Source organism: Hypanus sabinus, chromosome 31 (genome assembly GCF_030144855.1).
Source record: "Hypanus sabinus isolate sHypSab1 chromosome 31, sHypSab1.hap1, whole genome shotgun sequence".
Lineage (NCBI taxonomy): Eukaryota > Metazoa > Chordata > Chondrichthyes > Myliobatiformes > Dasyatidae > Hypanus > Hypanus sabinus.
In genome coordinates this window covers 6138022-6151859 of record NC_082736.1, presented here as the reverse complement: position 1 = coordinate 6151859, position 13838 = coordinate 6138022, and the positions used below count along the sequence as shown (strand labels likewise).

Genomic DNA, 13838 nt, shown 5'->3' with positions numbered 1-13838 from the left:
CCTGTGACCGCCGCGTCCCCGGCACGAGGACCTCTGGCCCTGAACTTGTCCTCTCACCCCACCCGCGACCAGATGCACCTGGCCAGGGCGTTTGGCGGCGGGAAGGCAGAGGCTGGAGTTCGGACCCGGAGGCTGTCTAATGAGGCAATGAAGCTCTCAAAACTGCTTCGGTACCTTGAGTCCAAGCACCCTGCACTTAAACCTGAACCCACTGAGTTTTTCCCAGAGGAAAAAAACGTGAGCAGCGCGGGACAGCCACTAAACTAAAACTAAATTGCGGGATAGACTGGACATAAGGAACCTGCTTCATTCCCGTCATCCCGTCCCGTCCACCCCCCCGTCGGCCGGTCCACAAGAATATTGTCAATATTAAACCGGTCTGCGGTGTAAAAAAGGGTGGGCACCCCTGGTGTTTACGGATTATTTCTACTTCCAGGTTGTCGGGTATTACTTCCAGTCTTTCTGCCCCGGTGCGCCTGTGTGTAACTAATCAATTTGGAGTTGATCTTGCCTTTCACTCAGGACGAGGTAGGGGATCTTGGGCTTAAAAACGTTGGTGGCCACTACTTTAGAGGATTATCCTGCCTGTCAAATGTGTTGAAATTGCTTGAAGAAATAAGCAGGATAGACAAGAGAATCAATGGGTGGGTGTGTCTTGTGCAATTGGATTTTTAGAAGGCCTTTGACAAGGTGCCACACATGAGGCTGCTTAAATTAAGAGCCAATGACACAGGAAAGATACGAGCATGGATTACGACTTGGCTGATTGGCAGGAAGCAAAGAGTGGCATAAAGGGAGCCTTTTCTGGTTGACACAATGGCTAATGGCATTTTATGTTATAGTATATGTCAATAATTTGGATGACAGAAATGGAGGCTTCGGGGCCATTTTCAGTTCAAAATAGGTCGGGGGAAGACAGTGCCGAGGAAGCAGAGAGGCTACAGAAGGGCTTAGACAGATTGTGAGAATATGCAAAGATCTGGCAGGTGGAATACCATGTTGAGAAGTTTATGGTCCTGGACATTGGTAAAAAAAATAAAAGGATAGACAATTGCTCTAAGGGGAAAGAAAAATGAAAATCTGATGTGCAAAAGAACTTTGTAGCAGAGGAGGTTCCTTGAGGTTCGTTTGTACTGTGAGCAATTCTGGGCCCCTTATCTAAGAGGTACTCTGACATTGGAGAGGATTCTGAGGAAGTTCACGAGAATGATTCCCGGATTGAAGGGTTATCATATGAAGACCATTTGATTATGCTGGGCCTGAACTGACTGGAATTTATAAGGATGAGAAGGGATTGCTTTGAAACCTGTTGAATGTTGAACGGCCACGGTAGAGTGGATCTGAAGAGGATGTTTTCTATAGAGGGGGAGTCTAGGAACAGAGGGCACAGCCTCTGACTAGAGGGACGTCCATTTAAATGGAGATGAGGAGGAATTTATTTATCCAGAGAGTGGTTAATCTGTGGAATTCCATGCCAAAGGCAGCTGTAGAGGCCGTCATTGGGTATATTTCAGGTAGAGGTTGATACATTGTTGGTTTGTCAGGGCATGATGGGTTAAGGGGACATCAGGATATTGGGGCTGAGAGGGAAATGGATCAGCCATGATGAAATGGAAGTACTGTCTTAATGGGCCAGAGGGTCAAACTCTGCTCCTATATTTTATGCTCTTACATCAGATTGGTTCCATCCCAAACAACCTCCCAGTAAACCTGCTCCACACTGTCAGGGAGGTTCATTCCTGTTCCCTGGGATTGGCAGGGGATGGGGACCAGAGCCCCAGGTCACCCATTCCAGTGATAATTTTCTTTCTACAGTGTGTCGACCAGACCTGTAGACGGTACGCCAGCAGTGTGAAACCCCACATGTTATCAGGCTGGTGCCTAAAACGTCTTTTATCTATTAACTCTTTATTTTCTGCCATTAATACCCGCAATATCTCCAAAACTCACTGTGCCTTACCAATGTAGTTAAAATTCTCAGCAATCAGTCTGTTCATATTAAACGTCTCAGCATTAGTTTTCAAATCTCTCCAGCTTTATATCTCACAAAATGCTGGAGGACTCAGCAGGCCAGGCAGCGCCTATGGAAAAAAAAAGTACAGTGGAAGACCTGGTCCGAGACCCTTCAGCCCGATACATGCTTTCCCATACATGCTGTCTGGCCTGCTGAGTTCCTCCAGCATTTTGTGTGTGTAGTTCAGATTTCCAGCATCTGCAGATTCCCTCGGTTGTTGCATGTTGCACTCTGTCTGTGACTCGTTTCCTCGGCAACGGATGCGGGAGAGTGAGGGGGATCGCCCGGGGGTGGCGTTGAGGCTTCCTTCCCCCCCCCCCCACCCCCAGCGGGGTGGCAGGGACCGAACTGAAATGGGGTCGGTCTGTACTGGCTGCCCTTTGGAAGAATGAGAGGGGATGGAATGGGCTTCTCCATTCCCTGCCTGTTCCTGCCTGACTAAACACCTCTTCAACATTACCAGTGTATCAGCTTGAACCTTTCCCTGGCAGCCATCAGTCTCTAAGAAAAATAGAAACTCACCTGCTCAATCTATTTGAACCATTCCCTCTCCCACTTTTAAATTGAAGCTCTGCCCTTGAGTATTTGACATTTGCTGCCTGTGTAAAAGACTCTTGTCCACCTTATCTATTTTAAAGGTCTCTGCTAGGCCTTTGAAACAAGAGAGATAAAGGGAGATTGAACAAACACAGTTTGTAAACAATCTGTGTTTCTACATCCTCACCTTATAACTGAAACTGTCGTTCCTGAGATGTGGCAACCAGCTCGGATCACAAGATTTTAAAATGTTTCTAATGTGTCTGCCACAATCACCGACAGTTTGTTCAAAATACAGACTACCCTCTGCCCATTATGTCTGATCTGAAACACCTACTTCCTTGTTTTTACCAGCCATTTCCTGTGAAAAAAACAGTGTTTTTACCCTGTCTGTGCTCCCCATGATCTCCATACCTCTACTGGGATCACCTCTGAGTCTGCTCTGTTCCAGGGAATAAAATACCAGTGTTACGAACTCTGTATCTGGGTGTCTTACCAGCAAAGATAGGAGTATCCGTTGAAGTCTGATGATACTAGATTTAACAATAATTATTAGTAAAAAAAACAAAAGTAATATCAATGCAATTATACAGATAATATATGTCATCAATACTACACCTAAAAGTGCGGGTATAATAATAATCAAAAGAAATAAGCTTTATCGTTGTCTAGGGGATAATGAATTGGCGAAAGGAAATATAAAGTTTAGTTCAGTTCATGCAGATTGCGGTGGTTTGTTGGTCACTATGTTGCAATTGTTGGAGAGAGAGAGAAACAGCTATTGACCTGCTGACTTTTCTGTTCGCTCTTGATCTGTCGATGCGTTGTTGTTGTGGGCATTCATGTATGACCCCTCCGTCCTTTAGCGAGACTGTTCTTCCGTAGCGGACTCGTCACCCAGGCAAGGGTGGACACACACACAAGCCCCCACTGGTCTCGTAGTGTCTCTCCTGGTGCGTCTGAGGGGTGTTTCCCCAGACCTTACTTTTATCCCCACTCACGGGGTCTCAAGTGTCAATCAGGTTGGGATGATGCAACCCATCAAACAGACCACTCTGGTTACCCCTGAGGGCTTTCAATGAATAGAACAGTACTCAATACACAATCCTTCTCCAAGAGACAATAGCAGTAATCAGTGGTTCCGTTCCGCTTTTGTTAGGAGACATTCCACTTTTGTGTATCTCTGCGTTGTCACTCTCTCATTTCCTTGGTATCAGACCCAAAATAGTAGCGATTTTGTGATTCTCAAAAAGAGGGGGGGGGGCGACTTTGCACCCTTCTGCTCATGAGAGTTGCTCCTCATTCGTAACACTAGTCCATACAACCTGTCCTTCTAACTCTGACTCCCCAGGTCTAAGCAACCATCTGATATTTATTTTTCTCTGTGCACTCTTTCTAGTTTAGGAACATCTTTGCTACAACAGGGTGATCCAAACTATAGTCAGTATCCCCAGTCAGTCCTCTCCAAAGACTTGTATATTTATAATGTATCTTCTCAACTCTTATACTCTGTGCCATGAATGATGAAGGACAGCAGGTCAATCAACACCAACTTCACCACTGTATCTCCTTGAGGTGTCAGATCCGGTGAACTATGATTCACATGGATATTGTTTATATAAATTACGAACAACAAAGGTCCCGGTGCAGTGGAACACCACTTGACAGAGACCTCCAGTCTGAGGAATAACCGTCAACCCACCAGCCTCTGCCTCCTGATACTGAGGCAATTATGAAACCAATCAATTATCTCCCTTGGATTCCAACTCTCAGAACTAACCTCCCAGACCAGAGTCAAAGGTCTGGCTAATGTCCAGATAGACAACACTCACAACCCTAACCTCATCTACGCACTTGTGAAATTCCTGAAAGAGCTGCAAGATATTTGTGAGACATGATTTCCCTTGCACAAAGCTGTGCTGACAGTCTTGAATCAGACCAAATGTTGGTAGATCCTGTTCCTCAGAAACCCCTCCAGTATATTCCCCAACACTGATATCCTGCCTGTAGTTTCCTGAATAGTTTCCAGTACCCTTTTTAAACAATGGCACAGCATTAAAACAAAACACCTTAAGTCATTGGAGCAGGATTAGGTCTTTTGGCTCATCCAGTCTGTTCCATCATTCCATCATGCCTGATTTATTATCCATCCCAACCCCATTCTCCGACCTTCTCCCCGTAAACTTTGATGCCATTAATAATAATTAAATCCCACTAACATCTGCTTTAAATAGACCTACTGACTGCCTTCATGGCCACCTGTGCCAAAAGAAACCCATCGATTGATCACCTTCTGACTAAAGAAATTACTCATCTTTATTCTGGAGGGGCATCTTTTTATTGAGGGTGTGGTCTGGTTCTAGACTCTTCCATTATTGGAAACATCCTCTCATATTAACACTACCTGGGCCTTTCAACATTCAATGTGTTTCTATACGATGCTCCCTCATTCTTCTAGACTCCAGTGAGTACCTGCCCAGATCATCAAATGATGATTATATCCTAACTCTTTCAGACTTGGGATCATTCTCGTGAATTTCCCCTGCAGCTTCTGCAATGTCAGCAGAGCCTTTCTTAGAAAATTGACCCAAACCTGCTCATGATACTTCAGCATTAGATGCTTGCTTTTATATTCTAGTTCTCTTGGAATGAATACAAATATTGCATTTGCCTTCCTTAATACCATCTAAACGTGCACATTAACCTTTAGGGAATCCTGCACTAGTACCCCCAAAGTTCCTTTACACATCTGATTTCTGTTCTCTCCCTGATTAGATGGAGTCTATGCCTTTATTCCTCCTCCCAGAGGACACGGCCACACACTTCCTTACACTCTATATTGTCTGGAACTTCTTTGTCCATTCTTTAAATCTGTCCAAGTGCTACTGCAGACTCCCTGCTTCCATAACACTGCCTGCCGCTCATTCTATTTTTGATTTATACACAGACTTGGCCTCAAAACTGTCAATTCCACATTAATCACTCTCCAATCACGTGTAACCTCAAATGGTGCCTGTGATGAAGCAGCAATTTCTCCCGTGGCCTCCACAGTGTATTCTCTAACTTCTCACAAAATACAAGAATGTACCTGATAAGGCCCTGGAGATTCAACAGCCTTAATGCATCTTAAGGCTTCCAATATAGATCCCTGCTAATTTGAATGTGGTCTAAGAAATCACAGCTGATTCCTGCCATTTTGGTAACACCATCACTTTCCATAATTTTCTCAATGGTGAAATAAACGTCAGAAACATTCATGGAAAGCCTCTCCCATTTCCTTCAGTTCCACACACAGATGGCCATCCTCATCTCCACGCGGAACAATTCTGTCTAAATTCCCTTTTCCTCTGAATGTACCGAGAGAATCTCAGGGGATTTTACTTGCATTTCCTTCCAATTCTTGATATATCGTCCTTTTACACCCCTAATTTTTATGAGAGACCGTATGTCTAATAATAATCTGGAACAATTTCCTGAGCATTGATCCAAGCCTCATCAGTCAATAATTTACTGGTTTAACTCTATGGCCTGAGGAACAACATGCCTTGGAATATCGGCATTCCCTTCTCTGATCTCACTATCCTCTATGACCACATTGATGAATAGTGATGTGAAGTACTGGTTCAGTCCTTCGTCCAATTCAGACATAAACTCTCTCCTTTGTCCTTTTGTTGTTGTACTCTCGCCATAGTGCCCCTTCACCCCACAGTCATTTCTTGTCCCCGTTTCAAACTTTTATATTCTCTGTTGCTTGCTTCATATTGCCAGAGGCCATCTCCAATTTATACACCTGAAACATTCTTTATCTTTTTCTTTCAGACTGAATTCATAACATCTCTTACCACGCCCTTCTGCCGGACTTTACCATCCTTGTCTTTCCTCCACACATCGAAACAGTCTGAATTCTGACCTGATTGCCTTTAACAAACAGTCACATGTCAAACACAAAATACTCTGCAGATGCTGAGGTCAAAGCAACACGCACAACACAGGGTGTTGGCCCGAAACATTGACTGTCCGTTTCCACGTATGCTGCCCACACCGCACCCCCCCCCCGCTGAGTTCCTCCAGCGTGTTGTGAGAGTCACATGTCAAATATGGTTGGACAAATCACATTCCGCTCTCTTCAGTTCCTGTCCAACACAGTTGCCTTTCGCTATAATCCCGATTGACCACATAGCCACTGTGTCCAGTCTTGTGCTTATTTACTTTTCCCTGAATGAAACTTTTCTCAATGGCCAGGCTCATTTCCCAACACAATATCTTCTATGACCACCTTCCCTGGTTAGACTATCCACTTCTATGTTAAAAAACGTCCCAGTATTCTTCCAACATATGCAGTGATATCTAAGCCCCTGAGTCTAAGGGAATCCCAGTCAACATTGGGGAAATTAGTCGCCCTCTGCAACAACCCTGTTGCCTTTGCATCTTTCATTCCCTGCTACATTTCAGCTTCTTTACCTGCTGCTGGCATTTGGGAGGCCTGTAGCACAACTCCATCAAAGAATGCACCTCTCTTATCCTGAGCTCTATCCACACCGTCTCACTGGATGAAACCTCCAGTGTGTTCTCTCTTAGTCCCTCACCAACAATTCCATGTAAAGGCTGATCTGCCATCAGACTCCTCCTTTATGTCGATCCCACTTCCCTGATTTTATAAACAGTTATCTTCCTTCTCTTTAAATCTTTTTGGTCATCCAGCATCTCCATTCCTCTCAGTTAGGGGATTCTAGTGTTGGTTACACAGTGCTTTGTTGGTGGTAGAGTGGGCAGTGAAGATTCTTTGAGAGTACAACAGGATCGAGATGACCTGGGGAAGTCAGGATGGTGAAGATGATGTTTGGCCTATTTGTCTTCATTGGTCAGGGAACTGAGTTACAGGATTTGGGATGTTATCATCAAAATGAGATTGCACTGTATTGTGCACAGTTCTAGTCACCCAGCTACAGGAAGGATGTCATGAAGCTGGAAAGTGTGGAGGGAGGTTTGATGAGGGTGTTACTGACACTGGATGATTTAAATTGTTAGCAGAAGTTTGGACAGACTGGGACACTCTTTCTCACCAGAGAGATTAAGGAACTGTCTGGTAACCATCCAAAGGTTTACAAAATCAGTAGGCAATCACTCTTTGTGTCAGGGTAGAGAAGCATAAATTTACAAAACAATTGTTTAAGGTGAAGGGGAAACATTTAAAGGCTACCTGACAGGTGGGGGGGGATGTTGCATGTTTGATTAATGAGACCAACACTACAGTAATAAGTGAGGGATTTGATGAGGTCTTGTAAGTGGAGGTTTTAAATAAAATGATGAATGGTGATTTTGATGGGATTACACTGCTGGCCTCCCAATAGGCTCAGGTATTGTGGAGCAGACATGTTGGTAAATCACACAGAGGTGTAATGGGAACAGGCTTACAGCAGTCGGGCATTTTGACTCCCCCAGCATTAACCAGATTACCTTTGTATGAAAAGCTTGAGTTTCCAGGAGTAATTTGGCAGATGCAGGATCAGTTCATCCCTCAGCAGAAACAATATTTGAAAGGGAGAATGAGGCAACCATCACCAACAACGGAAGACAAAGGCAGCATAAAGGAACATGAGAGAGCAGAGAATATCACAAAAGTTAGTGGGAAGCTAAAGGATTAGTGGACTTAAAAAGAACAGAAGGGAACTAAATGGCAATATGGAGAGAACAGATGAATTATTAAAGTGACTGGCCAATAGTATAAAGGGGAATAAGGATTTCTTTCAGATATTTAAAGAGTAAAAGAGGCGAGAATGGATCAGGTTTCCCATTCTCACCTTCAGAATCACATCCCTCCCTGAGCCTCTTTTACACTGTTTAGTTTATTCTGTATTTCTTACTTAACCCGGCAATCTTGATAATTTAGTGAAGAGGCAAATGCAAATGCATTTCAATACAGATAAATGTGAGACAGTGCACATTGCAAAGTGAAACCAGTGCAGAACTTACACTGTGAATGGTCGGTCATTAGGGAGTGTAATGGGCCGGAGAGATTTAGGGGTAAATCTCTCACACACAGTTCATTGAAAGTGTTGTCACTGGTAGACAGGGTGGTGAAGAACGGGGTTTAACATGCTGGTTTCATTAGTCAGGGGACTGAGTATATCAGTTGGGACATTGTGTTCCAGTTGTGTAAGTGACTGGAGGCCACACTTGTATTGTGTACAGCTCTTGTCACCGTTATAGGAAAGGTGGTTAAACTGGGGAGAGTGCAGAGAAAATTTCCAAGAATGTTTCCCGGACCTGAGGTTCTCAGTTACACAGAGAGGTTGGTCAGACAATCTCCGTTGTCCTTTATTCCTTGGAACCAGAATCATTTATCACCGTGTTATATGACAAGGAATATGTCATTTTATTTTGACGGCAGTACAATGCGATGAAGTTGCAGATGTGAACATTGGGTCAGCAGAACGCCAAGAGATTCTGGGAATCGCGAACAACGCGGACAAAATGCTGGAGGAACCCAGCAAGTCAGGCAGCATCTCCCACCAGAGTCCTGAGGAAGGGTCTCAGCCCGAAATGTCGGCTGTTTATTCCCACCATTGATGCTGCCTGAGTTGCTGATTTCCGTCAGCATTGAGTGTGTATTGTGTCAGAGAGAGTGAGTTAAAGGAGAGGGCGGCTTAGACCAGTGACATTGTGTTTGTGAGTCCGAACACATCGTAGGATTTCTCAGCGCCTCCTGTAGAAAATGAAAAGATTTCTCGGTTACGGAAGTGCTCCACTCCCCGGCTCAGTCCCGAAGAGGGAATTAACCACAAAGTTTTAATTCGATTAAGTATTTCAGCCATAAAACAGAGAACAGGTCAACGATCCGGAGAGAGAACGCGGGCAATGCAGTAATGAAACGGGTTAAAATAGAAAGCGCAGCCTTTAATCCCGATTAAACTTTCTTTCCAGCGAACCTTCCGGCCTCCGGGACGGACAGGGACTAGTCCGAGTCTCCGCAGCGTCCGAATTGAATTGAAATCGGCGAGTTTTTGAGGAGAGAGAAACACAGAAAAATGAAGCCGCCGGGAGCTGACAGCAGGATGTCTCCGCCCCGTCCGCTCGCTGCCTTTAAATGGCTCTGTGCCGCCGCCTTTCGCTTCATTTCTCATTCAGTTCTGATTGTGAGAAGGATTTACCAGAGTCGCCGACATGACTGAGACAGCACCCGCCGAAACGGCTCCTCCTGCCGCACCCGCCGCCGCAAAGAAGACTCCCAAGAAGGCGGCGGCTGTCCGGAGCAAACCAACCGGTCCCTCGCTGGGCGAACAGATCGATAAGATCGTGGCGGGTTGTCACGATAGGAAGGGTATGTCCGGTGCGGCCATCATGAAGGCTCTGGCCGACAGCGGTGTCGATGTGGCGAAACGTCGCCACCAGGTCAAAATGAGCATCAAGAGGAAAGTGGAAAGCGGCTCCTTGGTTCAGGCCAAGGGCTCGGGTATTTCGGGATCCTTTAAATCCGGTAAAGGGAAAACTGCCGTGAAGGTGGTGAAGAAAGCGAACAAGCCAGCGGCAAAGAAATCTCCCGGCAAGAAGCTTGGCGCCAAGAAACCAGCGGCTAAAAAAGCGGGAGGTAAGAAACCAGCGGCTAAGAAAGCGGCAACAAAGAAACCCGCGGCTAAAAAAGCGGCAGCAAAGAAACCAGCGGCTAAAAAAGCGGGAGGTAAGAAACCCGCGGCTAAGAAAGCGGCGCCGAAGCCCAAGAGCCCCAAGAAAGCCGCAGCCCCGAAGACGAAGACGGCCAAGAAGCCGAAGTCGAAATCCGCGAAACCCAAGAAAACAGCAGTCAAAAAGTGAATTGAGAATCCACCATTTGTGTGTATCTGAACCCAACGGCTCTTCTCAGAGCCACCCACATCTCAGAAAAGAGCTGATTCGGAGTGTTGTGATTCCCGCGCCGGGTCCGATTGAGAACTTCTCAATGGAACCCGAGATTGCCGGTACCTCTGACATTTGGTGCGGTGTCTGAAATGAGACGTGGATGCCCGAGCTGAGATTGAGAGATATGGGATGTGGGCAATTTCAGGCCCAATTCCTTCTCCGATCTGGGAGAGAGTGACTGAGACATCGACACCAGCGGAGATTCAGCTGAGTTGATTGGGAACTGCTGAAACCTACACGAGAGGGGAGGGGGCGTGTTGAGAGAGGGATCCGTCTCTGGGACGGACTGCAGCGGGAGGATATATGATAAAATAACCGGTGGCATTGCCGACTGACCTTCATGCAGGCCCCAGCTAAAAAACTATATTGTTAATTTACACAAAACACCAATATCAAAACATGTAGAAGAGTGAAATCTAATTTAAAAAATCACTATTTCCTGGTAGTCACCGCCCCCCGAAATCCCCCACTCTACCCCTCGCGTCGGCATGCTCCACTCCAATCACAGCGGGCACGAACGTATCCCCATGTCCAAAGCAAACAAGACGGTAACAGCCGCACCAAGCTGTACACGACAGATTTGTGGGAGAAGTGAAGGCCCAGATGAGACCCTGACAGGGAAGGAAGCGCGTTAATCTCTGGATGCATTCAAGAGTGTTATATAGAGCTCTTATAGATAGCGGGGTCAAGGGATATGGGGAGAGGGCAGGAACCGGGTACTGATTGTGCATGATCACAGCGAATGACAGTGCTGGCTAGAACTGATGCTCGGGATCAATTAGCGCAAAATCGATCGGCAGGGCAGATCGCTACTACGATAATAATGAGCAAGCTACAGCCCTTTCCTTTGCCGTGGTAGTGGCTCTTAAAAGAGCTTTTTCTGGTGTTTGGTGTGTAGGCTGGGCTTAGGCGCGCTCCCCGCGGATGCGGCGGGCCAACTGGATGTCCTTGGGCATAATGGTGACTCGCTTGGCGTGGATGGCGCACAGGTTAGTGTCCTCAAAGAGACCGACCAGGTAAGCCTCACTTGCCTCCTGCAGGGCCATGACGGCCGAGCTCTGGAAACGCAGATCGGTTTTGAAGTCCTGAGCGATCTCCCGGACCAGGCGCTGGAAGGGAAGTTTGCGGATGAGCAGCTCGGTGGATTTCTGGTAGCGCCGGATCTCCCTCAGAGCCACGGTGCCGGGCCGGTAGCGATGAGGCTTCTTCACTCCGCCGGTGGCAGGAGCGCTCTTCCGCGCCGCTTTGGTCGCCAACTGTTTGCGAGGAGCTTTTCCGCCAGTCGATTTGCGCGCTGTCTGCTTGGTGCGGGCCATTCTGCTTCAGGAGTGAGAACACAGGCTGAAATACAGGAACAAGATAGACGAAACGGGCTCCAGCACAGGCCTTTATACCGCTGGGAAGGGCCGTCCCACCGCTTATGATTGGCTGAACACCAAATGTCTATTAAAAGATCTAATTGTTGCGATTGGTTGATTATTTCATGCGGGCTGGTGGTGAATAACAATCTACGACAAAATGGGAAACTGTTAACTGGCGGTCGGACTTCATCCAATCAGAATGCACTGTGATTGGCGCCCGATTAATTTCAAATCGCCCGCCAATTTCAGTGCACCCAGGAATGGTGCTTGATAACTTTTTATTTACAATTAATTCTATCATGGATCATGTATTTTCAGTTTCATTTAATATCTAATTCCCTCAGTTAAGATTTGAATGCATGATTACGGAATCGACTCTCTAAACGACTTAACTGATTTCTGTCCGAGATGGACAGAATGATTAAGATCGATATAAATGCATCCAGCATTCACGGTAATCACCGCCTGGAAAGGCACAATCGCAGCTATATATATTTCAAGCGTAAAGATTAATCTATTTCAAATGGAACCAGATGAATATATCGATAAAATAATTAAAAGGTTGTGGACACGGCTCCGTCTGTGAAGCGGTGGGTGGCTCTTAGAAGAGCCTTTGTGTTGTGTTCGGGAGGAAGTGGGAGTTTTTCAGCCGCCGAAGCCATAGAGAGTGCGGCCCTGGCGTTTCAGAGCGTACACCACATCCATGGCAGTGACCGTCTTGCGCTTGGCGTGTTCAGTGTAGGTGACCGCATCCCGGATCACATTCTCCAAGAAAACCTTCAGCACCCCGCGGGTCTCCTCGTAGATCAGACCCGAGATCCGCTTGACGCCGCCACGGCGAGCCAGACGCCGGATGGCCGGTTTGGTGATGCCCTGGATGTTATCACGGAGCACTTTGCGGTGCCGCTTGGCTCCGCCTTTGCCCAGTCCTTTGCCTCCTTTCCCTCTGCCAGACATGATGCTGCTTCACTCAGGTCGCTGCTCAGTGACAAACCGACTGCTGATGTCTCCTTTTATACACAGCGCCCCGACCTGCCCGAGAAAGGCGCAGAGAGACAGGGGCGGGGAGGGGAGGAGACAGAGTCAGAGTGACGGACAGAGCCGAGAGCGGCCTCTCATCGTCCAGCTCCGCCTTCACTTTACCACACCCGGCAATTTCCAGCGGTCTATCCGACTCAAAGCGCTCCAGCTCCATCTGTCCTCTAATGCTAGACTCCCCCACTGTAGGAAACATCCACTCCACATCCACTCGAGACAGACAGAGAGACATACTTTATTGAAATTGGGTTTTGTTACAGTCGCACCAACCAAGAATAGTGTAGAAATATGGCAACATAAACCATAAATAATTCAATAATAATCAGTAAATTATGCCAAGTGGAAATAAGTCCAGGACTTTCAACGGTCTATCCGACACAAAGCGCTCCAGCGAGAAAAGCTCCCTCACACAGCACGTACAGAGGGGGATTTCTGGTAATTTGCTGATCAGCCAGAAAAAGCGGCACACCTGAGGAGTGGGAGATATTCAGAGTCCAGCAGAGGAGGACAAAGGGCTTAATTAGGAAAGGAAAAAAAGATTATGAGAGAAAGCTGGCTGGGAACACAAAAACTGACGGTAAAAGCTTTTAGAGATATGTGAAAAGAGAAAAAAAAAAGATTGGTTGAGACAAATCTGGGTCCCTTACTGTCAGAAACAGTTGAATTGATCATGGGGAACAAGGACATGGCAGACCAATTGAATAACCACTTTGGTTCTGTCTTCACTAAGGATGACATAAATAATCTTCTGGAAATAGTAGGGGACCGAGGGTCTAGTGAGATGGAGGAACTGAGGGACATCCATGTCAGTGGGGAAGTGGTGTTAGGTAAATTGAAAGAATTAAAGGCGGATAAATCCCCAGGGTCAGATGGTCTTCATCCCAGAGTGCTTAAGGAAGTAGCCCAAGAAATATTGGATGCATTAGTGATAATTTTTCAAAACTCTTTAGATTCTATATTGGTTCCTGAGGATTGGAGAGTGACTCAGATAA

The 13838-nt window shown here is 46.4% G+C and overlaps 2 protein-coding genes across 2 annotated transcripts in view; one reads left to right on the top strand and one right to left on the bottom strand.

Annotated features, from left to right (window-relative positions):
* Positions 1 to 12765, bottom strand: part of LOC132383742 (histone H4-like) — a 174182-nt gene extending 161417 nt beyond the window's left edge. The window contains exons 1-3 of the mRNA XM_059954941.1: positions 12479 to 12765; positions 11982 to 12029; positions 11435 to 11767 (exon numbers count right to left, since the gene is read on the bottom strand). Of these exons, the coding sequence (XP_059810924.1) occupies positions 11435 to 11767; positions 11982 to 12029; positions 12479 to 12765 (668 nt within the window). The remainder of the gene's footprint in view (positions 1 to 11434; positions 11768 to 11981; positions 12030 to 12478) is intronic.
* Positions 9716 to 10363, top strand: LOC132383747 (histone H1-like). The gene has a single exon (XM_059954950.1). It carries the CDS (start codon positions 9716 to 9718, stop codon positions 10361 to 10363), a length of 648 nt encoding a protein of 215 aa, XP_059810933.1.
* Positions 12766 to 13838: the final 1073 nt, after the last annotated feature.

Excerpts from the sequence above, each read along its gene's own strand:
- LOC132383747 (XM_059954950.1), top strand. The coding sequence starts at position 9,716 with ATGACTGAGACAGCACCCGCCGAAACGGCTCCTCCTGCCGCACCCGCC.